This window comes from Echiichthys vipera (assembly GCF_963691815.1).
Source record: "Echiichthys vipera genome assembly, chromosome: 20".
Lineage (NCBI taxonomy): Eukaryota > Metazoa > Chordata > Actinopteri > Perciformes > Trachinidae > Echiichthys > Echiichthys vipera.
The window spans coordinates 23,806,364-23,829,368 of NC_139845.1; the positions used below are offsets into that span (position 1 = coordinate 23,806,364).

At 40.9% G+C, this 23,005-nt stretch overlaps 2 protein-coding genes across 2 annotated transcripts in view; both read left to right on the forward strand.

The window, feature by feature from the left end:
- The window catches only part of scube1 (signal peptide, CUB domain, EGF-like 1), a 137,889-nt gene that overhangs the window by 45,461 nt on the left and 69,423 nt on the right, over positions 1-23,005 (forward strand). The window contains exon 5 of the mRNA XM_083935270.1: positions 18,164-18,292. Within this exon, the coding sequence (XP_083791396.1) occupies positions 18,164-18,292 (129 nt within the window). The remainder of the gene's footprint in view (positions 1-18,163; positions 18,293-23,005) is intronic.
- mpped1 (metallophosphoesterase domain containing 1) overlaps positions 1-23,005 on the forward strand; it is a gene marked incomplete at both ends in the record, with an annotated part of 219,862 nt that overhangs the window by 10,415 nt on the left and 186,442 nt on the right. The window lies entirely within an intron of this gene.

The following is a 23,005-nucleotide window of genomic DNA, read 5'->3' on the forward strand; positions in this document are numbered from 1 at the left end:
AGTGAGGAGGTTAAAGTGTGGACGTCGTTAAAAATACCAGTGCTACAGAGAAGAGCGACAGACTGTGGAGGAGGAGGAGGCAGACTGGGAGCAAACCTCCATCATCGTGTTTGTGGAGACGTTTTCTCACAGAGAACACATCTGTGTCACCAGACAGACACTTTTAGCTAAATTCTATCAAACTTTCTGTTGAACCAACTAATTTATATGATGGAGTTCATTTAATGGTGTAAAACTAAAGTCTAACTTCTTTTCTTTGTAACCAATTATAAATGATTGTGTAATGTTTAGAGTTAATTTAATGATGTTAAACTAAAGTCTAACTTCTTCTCTTTGTAACCATATTTTGCTTTAACGGCTTAATTTATCTTTTTAAGAGGGGTCAAAAGGACACTAACGGGGCGGCGGGCTGAATGGTTAGAGCAGTTGCCCCATGTCCTCGAGGCAGCGGGCACGGGTTCGAGTCCGACCTGTGGCCCTGTGCTGCATGTCTCCCCCTCTCTTTTCCTGTTCGTCCTATCTAATAAGAGGCTTGAAAACTGAAAAAAAAGAATCTTTAAAAAAAAAAAGGACGCTAACAGCGGTGAATTGTCCGTGTGCTCCTCTTGTCGGACGCCCCGATCTCCTCGCCGTAAACACTGGGAGCTGCTGGTCGTCCACATTAACATCAATGCTGTCAAAACATCCAGGACCATACTTCAGTCCTTCACAATAAAATGACACGCTTTAACAGCTCCAAAATATACCGTAAAGTCTTCTTCATGTCCATTTTTGATGTAAACCACCACCTGAGTCACTCTGAGAGTCCTTCTTACTGCTTTCTCTCATCATGGTCACTTGTAACTTGACATGTGAATGCACAACTATGAAACTTTACTTGTAGATTCTTAGAAGCGTGTAAATAAATTCTACTTCAGTGCAGATCACCCACTAATTTGAGCCATTTACTCTGGTCAAATGACATGGAAGGGTTTGTTCACTAGTAGTGCCATCGGAGAACGCTTCAGCTTTTTCCATCTGGAAGAACAAATATTATTGTTGTGACATCATAGTGAATTCATCTATATAGGTAGAAAGAGCCACTGCCGTGCCGTTACAGTCATTCTCTGGATGCAATGATGGTACAGAGACTCAGAGAGCGCAGATGCAGAAGACCTAGAAACGCTGACCAATCAGAGCAGACTGGGCTTTTTCAGGAGGCGGTCTTAAAGGCCATTCTTCCATATACATTTAAGACCCAGCCCCTCAGCACGGCAGGGATTTGCATTTCCATTACAAATGGGACCTGCTGTTTCTATTTAAATGACGATGACGAGTGAGTGGTCAAAGAGCTGCTGCAAAATGGCTACACACATTTTATTTCCTATACATTTTTCACAATAAAAGTCCCCCCATTATGTTGTAATTTAAAAGCTTTTATTGTGAAGGTGCAAAATCAGGACATTTTGGGAACTAGAGAAACTAAACTTCAGACACAGAGATTCAGTTAGAAGCTACAAAAATACCAAGAGTTGAACACAGAAACTTTAAAGAAAACTTTTTTCTATCTGCTGTCCTGCTGCACAGACATCAGTTTAGTCTCACAACACAGTTTTATTTGAGGGGGAGAAGGGGGGTCGTCACAGGTTGTCGGCGAGACGTCACGGCTCGGCACCATAAAACTGGTAATGAAAACACAAATCAGCGTTCCAAAAAGTGCCACTAGAAAAGGACGGTGACCATCCTGATCTCACAAGCTCCATTGTATGTTACTCTCAGATCAGTCTGGTAACAGCGTTAGCCAACCGACCGAACCAATCAGAGTTGGTTTTGAGGCGGATTTAAGTGTGAGGAAAGGAGAAGTCACTGTGTAAACAACATGTAGGCTTCCACTGATGAGATGAGCAGGTAAGGAGCAAGCCGCTCACTAACTCTTTTTTCTCTGGATCCTTCTGTTGAATATGGACCGGGCTCCTGAAATTGGGCCTTTGATCTGTAAATTTACGTTACACAAATGGAAAATATCCTTTACCCTCATGTTGTTTCCTTTCTAAGCTTTGCCCTGACACTGTTAGGACGTCATACGTTTTGTTGATCTGATTGGTAGATTTGGCCCATATGTTGGTGATAGACAGATGGTTTATCCAATCAGCACCCGGTATTTTTGCCCCTTCCCAAAAGACTTCCAAACCAGAGTTCCCAGATGGATATGGATGGATAGCCAATGAGAGTCATGTGAAACAGTCCATCTTGCAGAGTCAGGTTAAGGACTAATAGGGACAGGCAAAAGTGTTTCAGACAGAGAGTGAATACAAGTATATTCAGACAGACACGATGAGCAAAATAACTTATTTTTTTGAACATCAAATGTTCACCTGAATTTGGGCATGATATGATTCCTTTAAGAGTTAGCTTTTGTTTTTTCACTTGACATTAGACAAGGTCAAAGTTTCACCACATCCTTTTCTGTCACCCATAAATATTCCATGCTGAAGACCATGAAGTCTTTCAATTTCTTGCTCTGGACCAAAGTGGTAAATGAACACATACTGTAAGCCATGTAAAGTTTTATCTCAAATGCAGTCAATAAGTTTAAAGCCTTCAGGGAATATAATGTATGCAGTAAATGAGCTATGGCCCTGAATTGAGCTGGTGTTATCCTGTAATAGCGGTCCTGTCCCGAGTGTCTCAGCACTGAAGTGAAACCTTCAAGTGGATTGACCTCTGTTTGTGTTTCGTATTAACTTTAAGGTCCTGGTGTGTGGAGGTGAAATCCTGCTGCTTGTTGTGTGTGTCTTAGTTCACATCCCTGTGGGGGTCTTCTACATTTTTAGTTGTTGTGCGTGAGTGTGTTCAACCATGCCCAGCATCTGTCTGAACTCAGCTTGAAAGCTGTGGAGCTGAAAGTGTTTACTTCTGCGCTGCCTGCCTTTGTATGGCCGAGGCCTTGGTGTGAACTCCTCAAAATGACACACACACACACACACACACACACACACACACACACCGGGTCATAAGAGCACGGTTGGGGTGCTGAAAGTCACTAATCCTTCCCTTCCCAAACACACCACTCTTCCTTCATTTTAAAAATACTTTGTTCAAATATTATTCCAGCCTGTGATTTTAACTTTAAAAACAAGCTCCAATAACTTCTCCAATCTCTCTCTCTTTGAGGTAAATATGAGTTATTTACCTGTGCGCGGAAGGTTCGAATCTACCTTTTTTCCTCTGTTCTGCTCTTTCCTCCCTGGAGCTGCTTCCACTATATTTTTAGGCCAGAGTTTGTCCGTGGTCAGTGGAAATGTTTAATACGAGGGCGTTGAGCTGACCCGGTGTGTAGCTGCTGCTCAGTAGCAAACACAGGAAACGTGGGGAGTGGACACACACACACACACACACACAAACACACACACACACACACACACACACACACACACACACACACACACACACACACACACACACACACACACACACACACACACACACACACACACACACACACACACACACACACACACAAACACACAGTAAACGTCCTCCTGGCTCATCATTTCCCAGCCTTTTACAGGAAACAAACATCTGCCCCTCAGCCGGAACCCGTCTGATACACACACTCACACACACTTTGTAGTCATACTATTTCAGTTAACAAGGGCTGTGTGAATCAAACAGTTCCCCGAAAGTTTTTTCTCTCTTTAACGTTAGCAGCTGGACTCTGTTAACATAACACACTGAACTCTGGTTTGCTTGCTCTCTTGCCTCCGTGTAAGCATGGCTGCTTTGACGTTATTGCTGTTGCCCAGAGGACACGAGCACCCGCACTGCTTGTGTATTTAAAGCACCATTCCTGGGGTTTGCAGGTTCTAGCTCATTAATTACAAATATAAATATATTTTACATGACTGCTGACCATTTTCAAAAAAGAACCATCCGTTTAAACAATATTTCCTACCTTCCAGACCGCCTTTGGTTTCAGTTCATTTCAGTACACTGTGAGAACCGACTTGCAGGGATATGGCACTTAATTAAGATAGCTAATACATCACAGTGAACATTCGTCAGTGGTATTATTTTGTAGTGCTGACATTGTAAGCAAGCACTGCAAGAACATAATCATGCACTCAGGTCCATGTTGCGCATTCGTATGTCTCTCAGGTTTGATTTGCAGCCTTGCATTCCGTAGCTCCGTTTGAATCGAAGAAGATAAGTTTATTGCTTCTTAATGGGATGTGTAAAGGTTTGGAACAGGATGTGGAGGCAGGACATTAGTTATAGAGAGAAAAGCAGTTTGATCTAAAATGACTTGATTGGTTGGACTTTGTAGTCACAGCTTTTGCATCACATGGTTATTGAACGCTGAATACCTAAAAACATCGGTATAGCGGGATCCTGGGATTTTTTTGAAACGCGTTACAGGCATCAAATTCAAAATGAGTGAATATTTGCCATATTTGCAAAACAGCAGTAGAGTTTACCAGTTTGAACATTAAATATCTTGTCTTTGTAGTGTATTCAATTGAACATAGGTTAAGATTTAAAAAATGATTTTATTCTGTTTTTATTTACGTTTTATGTCCCAACTTTATCCGAATTGGGGTTTGTACTTTGCAGCTGGATTCTCATGATACCACAAAGTCACATGACAATCCATCTTGTCAGGCTTCAAGTAATGCTTTTGTGTTCACCATGGCCTGGCCAATCAGCATCCTGTAAGGAGCTACTGGCAGCTATGGGTGTGGTTTAGGTGTGTGTGACGGCCGCTACACTTTGTTCAAAACAACAATTGCAGTTACTTAAGACGTAAGCGTAGATTCAGTTGCTGTTATGTCAGAACTGTGAGTATTTCTAGTATATGAAGGACAAAGAGCGCCACTGAAGGGGAACCTGTACGAGATAGAACCAAGCACCCACCACAACGACTTCCTTGTTGATCCAAATAAGGAAGTGCCGCAATTCACCGAGTGTCCACTAGGGGCAGGTTTCATAACAGAGCAGATTCTAACTGACCCCCATGCAAATATCAGTGGGTGAATGCGTGCTGTTATTGGAGGAGAGTATTATCTATAGTCCAGTCCAGTAAAGTACTCCACTTGTGCTAGGTTTACAATATCATAACCTTAGGTCCATCTTTTAAACTAGCTTAATGTATGGCAAGAAATCTTGGGAAAGAGTAAAGTCCTGTTCCAGGTAGTTCAACTGGTCATTTGTTGTCATCTTTAAATTTACTGTAAATAAAAGGAAAGAATTGAGTCTGGTAGAGGTTGTTAGTGTTCCTCTAAATTAAGACCACATTTTCGGTCACAAAGGGGATTTTGCTACTTGTCCCCTTTCTCTGTTATTGCTCTGGGCGTGTTCATTTTCTTTAGGATTCACTGGAGCGGAGGGTAAACACAGTATTTTTGTCCCAGGTTTCACAACCATTCACTGCCAAGCTTCGGTTGTGTTTGCACTGGAAGAACAGGGCCTACTGCCTGTTTAACGTTCAATTCAACTGGTTTCCCTTCAAATCTCCCCATGTAAAAGATACAGGCTGACGGCATTCTAGCTTGGTGTTGTTAGTTACAGTAGTTATGTGTTAGAATAAAAATTACAAGCACTTACTGATGTTAAAATTCAAAGTCCTACAGAAAGAGAAAGAGAAAGCAAAAGAATGGGAGAAGGATGTGTGTGAGTGTGTTTGAAGAAGAGATTGGGGAGGGTTATTAGGAAAGCACAGGCCTTATTTAAAGGAGTTCAATGCAGCCAGTTGAAGAAAAGCTCTCATTGAAATTCATGGCTTAGCACCTATAGCACTGTGGTTTGAGCTGACCAGTGAGAGAGACACAGCCAGCATCTGACAGATTTCAATTAAAACAGCATTTACAAGATGGGGGGGGGGGGGGGGGGGGTTAATGGTAAACCATTCTACTTTGCAATTGTGAGCCTCTCAGAAATTAAAAAGTACAAGAAAGAAATGTTTACAAGAGACTAAGAGGAGCCAGGGGGAGCTTGTATCCTCTTAATAAGACTTGAACTCACTGGAAACAGGCTGTCCTCATTCTTTGTATGCATATATATATAGCTATGATAAGGTTATTCACTGTAATTCACATGTAATCCACATATTTATCAGAGCAAATAGAAAATGGGATGATGTAGTATATGACCACTCAAATCCTCGTATAACTGATGGTTGTTGTTGGATGAGTCACAAAACACAGGACTCTAAACCAGGGGACCGGTGTTCAGATCCCAGAAGTAAGTCACTCGTCATGTTTTGTTTCCTAAACTTAACCATCACCTTTTGTCACTAAACTTAACCGTCACCTTTTGTTGCTAAACTTACCCATCACCTTTTGTCGCTAAACTTAACCGTCACCTTTTGTTTCTAAACTTAACCGTCACCTTTTGTAGCTAAATTTAACTGTCACCGCTTGACGCCCAAACTTAACCGTCACTTTTTGTTGCCTAAACTTAACCGTCACCTTTTGTTGCTAAACTTAACCGTCAATGTGATCACCATCAAAGTGCAAGGAGAATTAATTTATACACTTCTAACAATCTACAAGTGAAATTTTCTTATTGGGACATGGGCATATACATGTATAATTATATAATTATGTGAGGGACTTTGATGAGAGCTAGCAGAAAGAACGTATACGAATTTAAAGTACTGTATTCTCTCATTTGATTAAAGCCTCCACTGAGAAATATGTTTTTCTTCTTGTTGCTACGGTTTAATGTTTTACCTTTAGTGCAGAATGAATTCGGTTTGGATTAGGAACTTTGTTTCTACATTTTTCTGTAGAGTGGAAAGCAAGAATTGTGACATCACAAAAGTCTGGAAGACAGTACAAAACTCAACTTATACAAGTGTAATGTGGAAACTTCAAGCCACCAGTGCACAGACACTGAGAATGGGCTTGCAGTGATGGAAATATCTTGTTGAAAAAACTTTTAGAACAAAATTTGCATACTCTTCATGTGGAAAGTATACTTTTGCAGGAAAAAACATATTGGACACAAATGATTGTGTGCAGACGATATGTTTTTGTCTCTTTTGATATTTAAGAACTTTACTGCAAAGTGAATATACGTGCAATGATCAGAATGTAAAGTGTTGCCCAAACTATGTAAATATTGCCGTAACACAGTCGGGCTGCTGGCTTTTCCACCTCAGGATAGATATGATATAGAAAAATATATATGATAGCCATTTTAACATATTTTTGACAATACATATCTCCATGTTTCTTAGCCCAACTTCAAATTTAAAGATTGAATATGGAGAATAAGCAGAACACCACCATCTAGTGGTGAGTAGATCTAGCGGTAGATCGCAGTCGCAACAACAAAAGATAATATCAGTAGTTGGGTTGCCAGGTTCGTTACCCAGTAGCTACAGGAAACCAGAGTCTGTTTGAGCCTGTTTGAACCCATCCCCTCCAGCAAATCAAACCATAAAAACAAGTGTTGCAGAGGAGTTTGACTGACAGTTAGCATTAGCCGTTAGCGTTAGCCGTTCCAGCTAAGTAAAGATGAAAGTGATGTTAGCGATCAAGGAGAAATGTAGCCATTTGGGCGTGCGTTTGAATGGTGTTCCTCTCCTTTCTCTCAGTCCATGGAGTAATTGCTCGGCCTATAATGACTCTGGTTTTTGCCCGTCTCCGCTCACTCAGCTGCTGGGACAAATAGCGCCCCCTTCACTGAGGCTCCGAAGCAGCTGCAGGATTGGCAAACTCCATTTCACCCAGTGCCAGCCTATAGTAGCTGCACCCAACAACAGACAACCCTGGCAACCAGCAACGCCAAATTGGCTGCTACCATGGAATCACAACGGGACAGAAAGTCGCTGTCAAACCCATCAAAATGTTTTAAATATTGATATTAATATTTATATATAATATATTTTTTAATGGAAAAGCAATACTTTCATTATGTACCCCTCAAAACGCCCCATGGGTGTGTGTATATATATATATATATTTAAATCTCTTAAATAAATAAAGCTTTTAATAAAGATTTTACATATTCAACCTTCAAACGTTGCAGCACATTATTTTGTTCACAGTTGATTGAAACTGTGAAATGTCTCTTTCTCCCCTTTGAGGATCGTCACCTCATTCCTCATCAGCCTCAGAGGAAACAGGGAGGAGAGCGACTGTTAGACTCTAAATTATCCTACCCCTCTCTCTCTCTCTCTCTCTCTCTCTCTCTCTCTCTCTCTCTCTCTCTCTCTCTCTCTCTCTGTCTACCTTTGTCTTCCACATTCCTGTCCTCTTCAGTTTTTCTCTCTCTACCCGTCTTTCACTTCATTCCTATTACTTTTTTTCTCCCATCATACTCTGCCAGCCAGACTTTTGGGGCTTTGGGGTGTAACACTGCAAGAGACAGGTTGTAATAACACGACTGTGATATGCTTGGACCTCATCTGTAGCCAGAGCTCCTGGGAGAGCAGGAGAGAGAGAGAGAGAGAGAGAGAGAGAGAGAGAGAGAGAGAGAGAGAGAGAGAGAGAGAGAGAGAGAGATGTGTGGAGAGGTGGATAAAGAAAGACAGGGTAAGTGGGAGAGACAGACAGACATAGGATAATAAAAGAGACAGAGGCGTGACTGTGTGAGAGACAGAGTGTGTCCTATAGGGGCTCTTACCGGGCAATGAAGACGTGTCTCAGTGTTTTACCTGGACCTGCTGGGGCTCCCAGTGAGGAGCTTCAGTGTTTGTGAACCTGATGACCTCCCCAATCTAATCAAAGCTCCACAGCAAAATGGAAAGAGGAAACGACAACCGTTTCACAACATTTTCGTTGTTAACAGAGGAATTGCCATCAAAATTGACAAACACCATTCCTTCAGAGCTAAAATGACTCAAACATATATATTAGACAGCGACTCGTCTCACTGTTTCTGTTGTATGTTTTGCTTTTTATGTCTAAGTTTTATTTATTTTTTTCACAATTTATCGCATGATTGTCCATGTTTGAATTCCACTATGAAAGGGCATAGAGTGGAGAAAATCATAGAAAAGGCTCAAAACCAACTCCTCGGTGAGCGAATAAGGCAGGTCAATTTCACCATTGAAGGGCTTAAAGAGAAAGCGGACCTCTCACTCCAGAAACTGACATCAATCCTACCTGTCTCTATCATGGAAAGAGTTGTGGATTTCACCCAGAAAGCCCAACTATCTCAGCACAACAAGAGCAAAGAGAGACAAACCAAGAAATTTCACAATTTGCAATCCCGGGACACTGGCAAAAACACAGAAATACTCACTTGGAGGCAAAAAACTGACCTTCCAGCAAAGGAAGAAACACAAAACAGATGGGTTAAGAATTTGTCGGACAGAGATCTTTCCCACCCAGAGAAGGAGGTCTTAGCCAAGGGCTTGAACTTTGCCATGACACCAAAAGAGGTACCCGTTGTGGAGTTGATTACGGCTACGGAATCAGCTATAAAGAAAAACAACCTTAATGGAACTGAGGCTGAACAGCTAAGGTTGAAAGTGTCAGCAGCGTTGTCCCAGGCTAAGGTCCCCCCATCCAACCTCACCATTGAGGAGAGAAAAGCAGTAACGGCACTGAGCAAAGACCACAGCATCACTATCCTTCCAGCAGACAAGGGTAGATGCACAGTTGTTCTCAATACAACTGATTATCAGGCAAAGATCTCTGCATTACTCAGTGACTCTAACACTTATGAAACTCTGAAACGAGACCCTACCAGCGGTTACAAAAAGAAGGTGATAGAATGTCTACAGCAACTACAAAAAGAAGGAGTCATTAGCAAACCACAGTATTACAGGCTTTACCCCCAGGACTCAATCCCCTGCTTATATGGACTCCCAAAAATCCATAAAGAAGGGGCCCCGCTCAGGCCCATTGTCAGCAGCATAAACTCGGTCACTTATAACATTGCCAAGCATGTTGCCAATATTCTGGCACCACTGGTGGGAAACACCCCACGCCACATCCAAAACTCCATGGACTTTGTGAACAAAGTCCGAGACCTAAAAATGGATCCAGATGAAACCATGGTGTCCTACGATGTGACTTCCTTGTTCACTTGTATTCCAACCATGGAGGCCTTGGCCACAGTAAGAGAGCGGCTCACACAGGACATTTCCTTACAAAACCGAACAAATCTCAAACCAGACCACATTTGCCAACTTCTGGATTTGTGCCTGAATACCACATATTTCCAGTTTAATGGCATTTTTTACAGACAGAAACACGGCTGTGCCATGGGTTCACCAGTATCCCCTATTGTGGCAAATCTATACATGAAGGAGGTAGAGGGCAAGGCTTTGAACTCCTTTAAAGGAGTAACCCCAAGCCATTGGTTCAGATATGTGGACGACACATGGGTTAAGATCAAATCCAAAGAGGTGCAAACTTTTACTGAACATATCAACTCAGTGGACAGAAACATCAAGTTCACCAGAGAGGAAGTTAAGGACAACAGCTTGCCCTTCTTGGACTGTGACGTCCATATGGAGAATGACAGGAGCCTCCACATAGGGGTATACAGAAAACCCGGTAACACACTCAGACAGAGACTAGTACATCCGAAGGACAGAACACCACACCACCACAAAAGCAACCTGGTTTATGCTGTCCAATGCAACGAGGAATGCAAAGATCTTTACATTGGTGAAACAAAACAACCACTGCATAAACGCATGGCCCAACACAGGAGAGCTAACTCCTCAGGCCTGGACTCGGCTGTCCACTTACACCTCAAGGAGAAAGCCCACTCCTTTGATGACAGCAATGTCCAAATCTTGGACAGAGAGGACAGATGGTTTGAAAGAGGAGTAAAAGAAGCCATCTATGTAAAAGTGGAGAAACCATCGCTAAACAGAGGAGGGGGTCTGAGACACCACTTATCTCCAATTTACAATGCCGCCCTTTCATCCCTTCCCAGGAGATTCAACAATCTAACCTCACAGGACAACTGTTCACACATGGCCCGGGTGACCCCAACGACTGTCGTTCAGACTCAATAGAGCACTAACGAAGTCGAAACCAACTGCCCACCAACGACTGTCACTCTAACAACGGGCGTGGGCACTTGGAGCACAAAGGGTGTCAGTGACATCATCGGCCTTGTGAGAGGTTAAATACCTGGATCTCCACACCAGTTAGTTGGACCAGCCTGGTCAGATGCGTACATGAACTGATGAAGCCTCTTGGATGAGAGGTGAAATGTCTTCCTAGACAAACAACCAGTCCAGTTGTTTTTGACTGAAATTGCTTTGAGGATAACGATGACCTGGACGAATGAGAACATTCACAGGATGATTGTCCATAGAAAACTTGCCATCAATCACAAGTGAGTCGCACATTTTTATTTGTTCTAAATGTACCTTAAGGGGACATTTTTCAAGTTTTTATACTCCTATTAACATGGGAGTGGACACATGTTTGCTTTATGAAAATATATGTTTATTATTATTGCCACAATCCAAAACAATAAGAAATACTGCCCAGAATATTCTCCAGAATAAAAAAATATGCTGAAAGTGCACATAGACAGTAAATGCAGATAACTTTGGTCTTGTACAGAGAAGCTTTGAAGCTGAACTTCATTATTATTCAAAATATCTCCTTTATTAATTTCTGCTAAAGGATCTTTGTTTCTACTCGCCATCCACAATGTTACTGCTGCATCGCTTCCTGATTTACCAAACTAAGGCCAAGGGTCATGATCACAGAATTGCGCGTCAAAATAATTAGTGTCATTAAGAGGAATTTGAGTTAACACATTATTATTGCGTTAACAGCGACAGCCCTAATATATATATATATATATATATATATATATATATATATATATATATATATATATATATATATATATATTATGCACTAAAATCAAACATAACTTGATTCTCTGTCTTGATTCCTCAGTTCATGTCATCTTCATAGAATGCCAGGCCATAGTAATGTGTAATGTTAAGTACATAGAACATGACCACAACGCTGGTATTGTTTTCACCTTGTAAGTTTGTGTGTGTGTGTTCCTGGAGACACCTGTGGGAACTACCACAGAGGTGGTTTTAAGTATTTTGCCAGGTGTGTAAATTTCTGTCTGTCTGCAGACATATTTTGTAACCGTTATAACGTTACAACTGTGCAGGATGAAGTCACAAAACCTTACAGGTGCGTAGCTAAGATCAAAATGAAGGGTTAGAAGTTTGAAGTTGGGTGTGGTCCGAGCCCAGGATGTAGTAGTTATACCAGAAACTATGGATTAGAAGTGAGAAGGTACAACTAATTGTAACCTCCTATATCTGTGTCGTGTGTGTTTCTCCACTAACCCGCTTCTTTAGTAGACTAGCAGCAGGTCCAGAGTGTGTTGATTCCACTGGGAGAAGTGTGAACACAGATTATGACCAATCCCTCAATTAATTTTTGGACTCTTTTTTCACAATCCACATCTCTGCAGAATATTCTGACACTAAAATGTCATTTTTCAGGACAAATCTGGAGAAAATTAACTTTTTATGAGACCTGTCTCTCAGCAACAAATTATTGCGAGATCAGGGAACTAAGCTAACATCAACTAACGTTTGCAAATATCTCAGATTAATATATTTTTTAATGCTAAATATGACCGTTAGCTCTGTTAAAGTGTAATTCCAGCACAAAATCAGTCAATTTTTTGGGGGTAATTCCGTACATCAAATAAGCCATTGAGACAGTTTTTTTTCGTGTATGAACTATTAACAGAGAAATCCATGAGAGTCGCTAACAGCCGGGCGTGGCTAACACTGATTAGCTCGGGGCAGTACGGTGAAGGCATTAAAACGTCTTTTTAACCACTAATACTGCTCAAAATAACAGCAAACCTCTGCAGCAGCATGAGAAGAGTCCCTACACAGAAAACAAAGCACCAACCCAGAGTTTATTAAAAGAGTGTTTTAAAGACTTAACTACTGGCCCCTGTACCAGCTCCTCTCATAGTAAAGTCCATTCAAGTGGATTACCAAAGTCAATCCCAAAGGAAGGAGCTCATTGGTGCTTTGCTTTCTGTGTAGGGACTCTTCTCATGCTGCTGCAGAGGTTTGGTGTTATTTTCAGCAGTTTTAGTGGTAAAAAAGACGTTTTAATGCCTTCACCCTACTGCCCCGAGCTAATCAGTGTTAGCCACGTCCAGCTTTTAGTGACTCTCCCGGATTTCTCCGTTTATAGTTGTTCCACGAAAAGGAACTGTCTTAATGGCTTATTTGATGTATAGTATGTGCCGAAAAAGACCATGGGATGATTTTGTGCCGGAAAATTATTCATATTTAACATTCACTACACTGTCTAACAAGGCCATATCCACTTATCAACAGGGGGCATAGACAGGAGAAGTGTAAAGCATTTAATTTGATTGTCTTTAGTGTAGAGAATCTTTGGTTATACACACCTGGCCAGATTTGGCATCATGGTCTTGATCAAAAAGTCCGTCAGTGATGTGTTTGAGATGTGAAGGAGTCTTGCATGACTGGCTCAGTTATTGTGCAGAGTGATCAATTGTTTTGCAGGCAGTTTTTGTGTGATATGTCACGTGTCATCTCTTTTATAATTGCCTATTGTATAGTGTCCATGTGAGCTCTGCCTGTCCCTGTCTGTGTATCAGCAGGTCAACACTGACGTTCAGCTAAACAGAGCTCGACATCAGATCTGACTGAATATGTATCCAGGGACCCATGTGGGTTATTCAAGTCTGACAAGTAAACGTGTCGGTGAGCTGCCGGCTTACCCTCTCGCCCTCGATGCCTCATCATATCGGACACGTTGAGAGGCCGTGGTTGGTGTTTGTTGTTTTAGGCTCAATTGTGCTGAGTCCCAGGCCTGTGTCCACCTTCTCTCTCTGCCTCGGTTTATTTGACTTCTCCCAGGTTTAAATTGATTGTAGATGCTCTGATGTATTATGAGTTTAGTTTTCAAACAGGGTCAATGCATGCTTTGACAAACTGTTTAAAGTTTTTTTTACCCCCTGGCTTCATTGCTCCGAAATCTTTTGGGCTGTACAGGGTACAAATTTGGCTGTGCTTCAATACCTGCCTACATTTAATGTTAACTGAAATACAGTCTGTATTATATAATGTTGAATAGGGGGCAGATTCTGTTGGATCTTTTGTTAATCATGTAAATGCACAATTTCCTTTGGCTCCTTTGATTTAGGACTTTGATGGAATAGTCCTGTTGGGAGTGGACAGCTAGAATGGCAGTGTTTAAGAAAGGACTTTTTGTTTGTGAAGGGGACTCTCTAGAAGGAATGGCACCCTAATGAGGTACTTGAAGTGCTCTTGGGCCCCATGAAGGGACATTATTCACCATGGTGACCAGGGAAGGAGTGTGTCTTTGAACCAGATGAAGTTTGGTGAGTGCTACCACAATACTGGAGTAAAGAAAAATAATCACTTATGTGATAGTGTGTCTTTAAAAAACGGTTATAAATGTACTGCACTTTAAATCTTCCACATGGTGCTTGAATGTTTGTAGAGCACCGTCAAGCTCAGGGCCTTAATAGCCAAAGCAAAGCATTCAGAAAGCACATCAGTCTGCACAGTCCACTGAACGTGTTATTATAATAACAGTAACTATTTACAAGATTTCCATTTGGATACTTATCTGTAGCAAAATATACACAGTAATCGACTATTATGATTGTATACACCGATAGTACCACCTTAAAGTGTAATTCTGGCGCAAAGACATCCCATGATCTTTTTCTGTGTAAGGAATCTTCACATGCTCCTGCAGAGGTTTGCTGTTATGTTGAGCAGTGCTGCCCCGAGCTTATCAGTGTTAGCCCCATCCGGCCGTTAGCGACTGTTGGCGACTGTTGGCGACTGTTGGCGACTCTACCGGATTTCACTGTTAATAGTTCATACATGGTTTATTTGATGTGTGTAAGTGCAGAGAAAGACATAAGAACATAAGCAACTTGTTTTTTGTTTTGTTTTGTGTCCCGCATTATTGGGACGTGCGATGAAAGCGGTGGACAGCCAAGTGCAGAGAATCGAGCTGATAAACCTTTTCATTCCTCACTGCTTCAGCCAGCTCTCACTGTATTTCCTCTTCACTGATGATGCAGAGGAACGTCTACACCAATCAACGGACTACAGTGTTTCTGCTCCACCTTTTTGTATCAGATCAGTCTGCTTGGTACCTCAACAGAGGGGTAATGGAAAACGGGACTGATTGAAGCGGTTCTATCGATACCATCCACAACTTTCACCAAACACAAAAATAACAAACTAAACTGAAGCAGACTGCCTCCCAGCTACTAAAAAACTACAGCTCTTCTACTGTAGCTCTAGAGTTCCATCCAGCACAAAACGAATAATAGAGTCTTAAGCTAATGTGATCTTTTTTGTATGTCACATCTATATCAGTGTTTTACTTCAATTCTTCAATTGGAGAAGGATCCCCTTTCATGCCAGTGAACTTTGACAAAGAACAGAAGGAAATGGATGGAAAAACAAATTGATAATGATGTCTGGGTAGGAGCAGCGTCTTTTTAAGGAAGTTCATGTGTCATGGTGGTCGTCTTTGTCCTTGTTTAATAAGACTCCTCTGAAAAGTCACAAAGAAGTGTGTTGATGCTGTGGGCACAGAATATGATTGATTGGCACCAGGAGCAAAGAGTTTGCTACAAGATTGTCAGTTTACCTCATGGAGCAGCTACCAAAATGTTACAACGGGAGTTTGAAGGGGCTTTCAAAGAAACTTTGCTAAAGCTTAGTTGTAAACACATACAGTACACAAACTTTGTTAAAGAAACCATCTTTTCTGAGTAAAGACATTTGATTGTGCCATGTCGGGTAGACATCCGCACACTCCCAAACTAACTTTTCCAGTTCTTCCCAGAGCTCAGTGATATCTTTGGCTGGCTTCTCCTTCCCTACTCGGTTCTCTGGAGAGCACTGGCCCTCCATCCTCCGCCTCCTTGCTTCCTCCCCCAGCTGATGAAGATTTAAACACTGGCCTATTTCGGATATTATTGCCACAGTGTGCTCTACAAATCACCAGGATAGTAGACCACATCAAACAGGCTGGGGTTGAAGGAATGAAGGGTTGGAGGGATCAGACGAGTTGGAGGAGGAACGACCAGGAGTGCTGACAAGAAGAAGCCTCGGATCTTTGACAGCTGAAAACACGGGCTGAGCAGAGTCATAAATTAAGGCGCAAGGCTTAATTGGTGCTGATGAAGAAGAGGAAATGTGGATTTTATAGTGTGAGAAAGTAGGATTTCAGAAAGCATAAAATAGTTTGGTGTTTTTTTTAGCAATTAGGAAAGGAAAACATCGGTTTGATGACCCTCTGCTGTTCTCTCATAGGCAATGGAGAAACCAGGCTGTAAGACTCCTCAACTCGTCCTTAATTCATAACAAATTGTTTTGTTGTATTTAAAAAAAATAATGTAGCATAAAGCAATGCTACCGGAAAACCCTGGAAATTTGGAGAGTGATTTTCCAGTCATGCAAACACCTGGAAATTGATTAAAATTACCTGATATCCTGGAAATAATCTAAGTTGTCCTGGGAAAATGTAATTATATTTTAACCCCTCACTCAGATACTGTATGTAAACCTCAGTGCTTAATTAGTTTGAAACTGGACTTGTTTGTAGGATACAGCCAGCTGTGTGGAATGACACTTGAAAGCAGGTTTACCCGACACGAAACAAAACTCTGCTTTTTTTTTAATTCGGGCTCTAATGTTGGACAGAACTGACCTGCAGCGATCTTTCAGGCCTCAAGTATATTCTGCAGGCGGAATTCTCAGAGAATCCCAGGGGAAATGCTCTAGAGTGTCATACATCGTGAGTCATATTTTTCAGAAGCATCAATGTCACAATTAAAGAAAGTGTAACACAGAACACAAATAAGGTGTTTGTTCAGGAGAGCTTTAGAAGTGAAGACGACCTTTCTGCAAAGTGAATAAATGGGTGTGGTTGGTAGCAGTAATGAAACTGAGACACTTCAACATGAAACCTGTATCATTAAAAAAATGATATTTACTTATTTTATTTCTTAAAAAGAGCTTGAACCCTGAAAAAAGGGACTACAACTCTTATTTCATTGTGCAACCCTGTGTTGTAGAATAACAATAAATGATCCTTGAATATGTCAGCATGGAGTCAACACAATCACAATAAATAATCCTTTAGGGCAAGGGTGTCCAATTCTGCTCCTGGAGGGCAACTGCTGTGCATGTTTTAGGCTGTTTACACCTGGCCGGCTATTTTCAAAAACGGACATTTCGTCATCTCTGTTTTCAATAATAATATTGTGCACACCTGTCCGTCTTGGTTTACACTAACCCGTGTATATGCTGCCAAGAGCATGCCAAACCTGTAGGTGGCAGTGTATAGAAAAGCTCAAGACCACTTTAGACAATGAGACATGATCACCACAGCCAAATGAAAATGGAAACGTTTTACGAGTCAAGAACAGAGTTTGAAATGAAGTTAAACATAGGTCACACCTATGGCGCGGGTGCCGCAAACTCAGTTTTTCTCTGTGTACATGCAAACATGCAACTGGAGTTTTTCTCTCCACTCTGGCCGGAGGTTTTACAAAGAATCATTTTCAGAGGCAAATTTGCCGTTTGCATGTAAACTAAGGGCACAAATGCAGGGAAACGTCTCTATTTTTTTTTTTCAAAAATAACCGTGTACGTGTTAACTTGGCCTCAGGTTTCTCCCTACTCTAACACACCTAATTCTAACGATTTTCAAACCTTTGACCAGCTTCTGCTGCTCAGGTGTGTTAGAGCAGGGAGAAACCTAAATTGTGCAGGTGCAGCACCCCTGCTTTAGGGAATTGTTATGTTCACACAACAGGGGTTCCACTCAGCTTTCGTATTTCAGACCGTCATGTGTCAGTGGTTCTAGCTCTGTCTCATGTATAGTGTTATAAATAAGGGTTACGTTTTAACATCAACATATGATCACTGTTTAACTTGATATGGTGAACTTGTAAGAAAACAGTCAGTTATTTACTCTTCCAGCATCTACAGAGCAACATGATCATTAATTTGGAGTTATAATATTAAGATTTTTTTTTTTTTTTTTTGTTTTTTTACCTCTAACCGTTGCATGAAGATTTAGATTCAACGTTTCTTTCTACTTTTCATAACTCACCAGTGCCAGTCAGACAAAAGTTCCACAGCTCTAAAACCCTGTGTCTCTCTCCCCCTACATAGACGGGATGAACTGCATGAACAAGGACCACAGCTGTGCCCACATCTGCAGAGAGGCTCCAGGCAAAGGTGGGGTGTCGTGCGAGTGTCGTCCTGGCTTTGAGCTTGCCAAAAACCAGAGAGACTGTACATGTAAGTATCACACCTAACCCAAATGCTACCCCACACACACACACACACACACACACACACACACACACACACACACACGCGCGCACACACACACACACACACACACACACACACACACACACACACACACACACACACACACACACACACACACACACCAGGAAGTGAGGCTCTGATTTATGTGTCTGTTTTGTTCTGAGCAGCTCACACATTGGCTGTCTTTATACCCTACATGTGGTCAATACACTACTGTGTAAAGCTTCCCATCATGTGTTAATCTTTTGTCAATTGACTCGTCGCTTTCTTTTCAAATTCACATGGAAGCCAGGCATTAACACTTTGTTTCACAGACTTGATTTTATTGAGGTTACGTACCGCCGTGATGAAGGATCTTAACTGTTCCTCTAATAAACATCTGTAATAGCAATGATGGACAAGTTCCAGTTGGCCTTCAGCGGTAAAATATGAGGGTGGACATTTAATACCAAAATCAGTAAAGCGTTTCGGGCCAAGCTGAAGGTGCTGATGGATTCAGTAGAGAGAATTCACGTGTCTACCTCCCCCCTCGCAGCTCCATCACTGTTTCTCACTCTTCACATCGAGTGCCTGCAGCCATGGAATTTAGGGCTGCTGTTTTTGATGGGAGGAAAATGAGCTTTTAGTTACACTTTGTTTGGCAACACTTCTTGTTCTCCTCTTAGACGGTGAGAGTGTTAAGATTGTGAAAGTCTCTGAAATGCGTCCCCCGCTGTGGTAATATTCCATTAGTAGCGAGGGAATCCAGTGCTGTGCTGGCCTGTTGAGCATGGCGGCACAGGACGATAGTAAACAAGAGATGAAATAAACGCTGGTCATGTCTATGCACATCTTTCCTTCCTTCTCCTCTCATGGTCCATGTCTCTGTTCAACTCTCTCCATTTTCTCCCTTGTTCCCTTGTCTCCCATATCCTCTCTCGCCTTCGCTCTCTGCCTCATTCTTTCTCCTTGTTATCTAACCTATACCATCCTTTCTTCCCTTCTTCATTTCATTTCATTTCATTCATTCATTTCATTTTAATTTTCATTTATATTGAATTCTTTAGAAAAGAAATGAAATGGAGCAGAAAAAAGATAAACTTATAATGTCTGCCCCTTGTCAGCATTCCACAAATAATGATAAAAAAAAATCCAATTTGGTGCGCTTACATATGTCAACTATGCAGAACGAATACAAAATAAACATTCACTTTTTCTGCTAAATAGCATCATCATATGTTTCTAATAATAGCGCTTTTACACGTTTCTTGAAAATAAAAAGTGATTGAAAAGTTTTAATTTCACTATTTATATTTTTCCACAGACTGACACCTTGAATTGAGATGCATCTTTCCTTTGGTTTGATTCTAAACTCTGGTTTCAGAAAGACTTCAGTTCCTCTTAATGTGTAACTACTTTCTCTCTTAACAAATCTCTTTTGCAAATTTTCCGGGAATGTATATTGGTGAGCTTTGTACGTTGTTTTGCGAAGGCTAAATTCTCGTAATTCATTAAATTTGAGAATTTTTAATTATATATTGTATATATATTGGATTTGTATGATCCCTGTATCCACTTCCATTTACGACGCGAATGGCGCGTTTTTGTAGTTTGAAGACTGGATCAATATGCGTCTTATACGCACTTCACCATCCTTCAATGCAATAGGTCAGATGTGGAACAATCAGTGAATTATACAGCAAAAACAAGGCACACTTATTAATCTATTCTTTAACCTTGTGCGGCACAGCTATGGTTTGGGATATCTTTGATTTAACATGGTCGATATGGGATTTCCATGTCAACTGTTCGTCAATCAGAACACCTAAAAACTTAAATACATGGGTAATTTCAATCTCCACACCTTTTACTGCAATGCTACATCAAAGTCCTTATTTGTACAACTAAAAATCATAAATTTAGTCTTTTTAATATTTAAGGACAGTCTATTTGCATTGAACCATCTCATAATCTTCCCAAACCCATGCTCTACCACGTGTAACACCTCTTTTATATTTTTGCCAGCATAAAATAGGAGTAGTGTCATCCACAAACAAAATACCTTTTAGTAGACTGGAAACATTCACAATGTCATTGACATAAAGAAGGAAAAGTACTGGACCTAGTACCGATCCAATGGGGTACACCACAGGTTATTTGACAACTTTTAGATTTTGTATTATTGATTTCAACAAACTGCTTTTTTTCATTTAAATAGCTTGTGATCCACCGATGAGCCATTCCTCTTATACCTTATTATATAGTTTTCTCAATAATATTCCATGATCTATCTAATCTAAGTATCGAATGCTTTTTGCAGGTCAACAAAAATACTAACAAAAACTTGTTTTTTAATCATAGTATTGGTTATTTCTTCTACCATTTCCAAAATTGAGGTTGCAGTTGAATGACCAGTGCGGAAACCATATTGACTACTGTTTAATGTTTTATTTGTGTCCATAAAATTTTTCAGTCTCAACACAAATAGTTTTTCTAAAATCTTAGATAACTGAGGTAGTAGGGATATGGGTTTGTAATTGGAGACATCATTTTTATTTCCTTTTTTCAAAAGTGGAACCACTTTGGCTATTTTCACGTGGTCTGGAAATGTTCCTGTTGTAAAGGATGGATTGCAGATATATGTGAAAGGCTCAGCGATAACATCTGTAATTTGTTTTATCAGTGACATGTTCATATCTGCATAATCATTTGACTTTTTATTTGCAAATTTATTCACAATTGAAAAAAATTTACTTACTTGGACACTCTCAAGGAAAATGCTGTTTACACTATCAGGAATAATTCCACCATCAATTGTTTCACCTGGGATGTGTTGCAATAAACTAGAGCCAATTTTTGCAAATTAATTATTGAATTTGTTAGCTTTTTCCTCTGCTGCATAAATATCCATATTATTCTTGGTGATGAACTCAGGAATAATAGGTTTGGCCTTGCATTTATTCAGGACAGTATTTATCACACCCCATGTGTTTTTGGTATTGCCTTTACTATTATCTATTAAACTGGTGTAGTAATCTTTTTTTGTTGTCTTATAATTGATACAAGTTTATTTTTATATATTTTATACCGGCTCTCTGTGTCTTCTGTTCTTTTTTTAAGAAACATCCTGTACAGATGATTTTTTTTTTACAAGCTTTTCTCAACCCGTTCGTCATCCAAGGGTTATTTAAGGATTTTTATACACTCTGAGCACAGATTTTGATGAGTTTGCATTTTTTCATTCATCTTAAACCTCTTATCCCTGTCAGGGTCACAGGGGGGGCTGGAGCCGATCCCAGCTGACATCGGGTGTGAGGCGTGGTACACCCTGGACAGGACACCAGTCTATCGCAGGGCACATAGAGACGAACAGAGACAGACAACCATTCACACCTACAGGCAATTTTAGTGTCATTAATTAACCTAACACGTGCATGTCTTTGGGAGGAAATCAGAGAAAACCCACGCTGACATGGGGAGAACATGCAAACTCCACACAGAAAGGCCCCAGCTAAGATGCGAACCTGGAACCTTCTCGCTGTGAGGCGACAGTGCTAACCACTACACCACCGATCGTACCGAACGAATAACTTTGGTGTCAACATAGAGGGCTACACCCCCTCCACCTTCCCCCATCCTGTTAACATAAAACATGTTGTAGTCGTTCATCTGTACGCTGCTGACTTGCATGTCCTTCAACCAAGTTTCTGTCCTTTAACCAGGTTTCTGTTACAGCAATTACTTTAAATGGCCGTTGTAGGAAGTCGTTGATTTTTTCTAATTTACATCTCAAGCTTTTACTATTAAAGTGTATGATGGAAAAGGCTTCGTCTGTAATCCTGTTTGTAGTCCCATTAAACTCTTGCGATGTAAAGTAGCGGCATTCTCCGGGCGAGAGTATATTCCGTGAAAAGTCAGTTTCCAATTCAAATATTTTGTCACTGTTTATGTCATCGTTTAAGTCTATTATCGAAGGCATGAGCGAGGTAGTCTTTTAATACAGTCATTCGCTTTGTCCGACAGCAAGATAAGTCCATTGATCCCAGCACAAATCTTGTCATAAGTAATGACAAGTAATGACTGCGTTTAATAGGTGTTGAAGTAGGCCTATGTCGACAATAGGCATAAACAGCAGAATGCACGCCATACTATTTGAATTTAATCAAGGTCTATACTGTCTCTCACCATAATCACTTTAGCTTGTTCCGTGTTCCGAGTTGACCCATTAAGTTGAATAAATACCTTACAATTTTGCGTCCATGTCGCCTTGATGTTCCCGTTTTTGCGCAGGATGCAGGCTTCTCTCGCAACGTTTGCTGTTTTCTGCGTCAGATGCTCATTCATATATGCCGCTGTTCCTCTCAGTTTTTTTCCTTGGCTTAGTATTTCAGATTTGTACTTCCGATTTATGAACCGTATGACAATTGCAGGCCTTGTCTTGTCTTTACGTGGGAAAGTATGGCACGCCGAAATGGTTTTCGCATCCACGTGGATGTCCTTCTCTGCCAGAAATTGGAGAACTTGTCTTTCCAGCATTTGCAAATCACCTTTCTCCGCACCCTTGCTGACATTGTTGCCACTTGCAACAGCTTTGGCGTAGGACCGCGGTTTAATTGTCAGACCAGTAATTATTACAACCTCCATTCCGTTTGCTGTTCGAGGCTGATAGCCTGGAGCCTTCTCTCCAGTTCATTGATT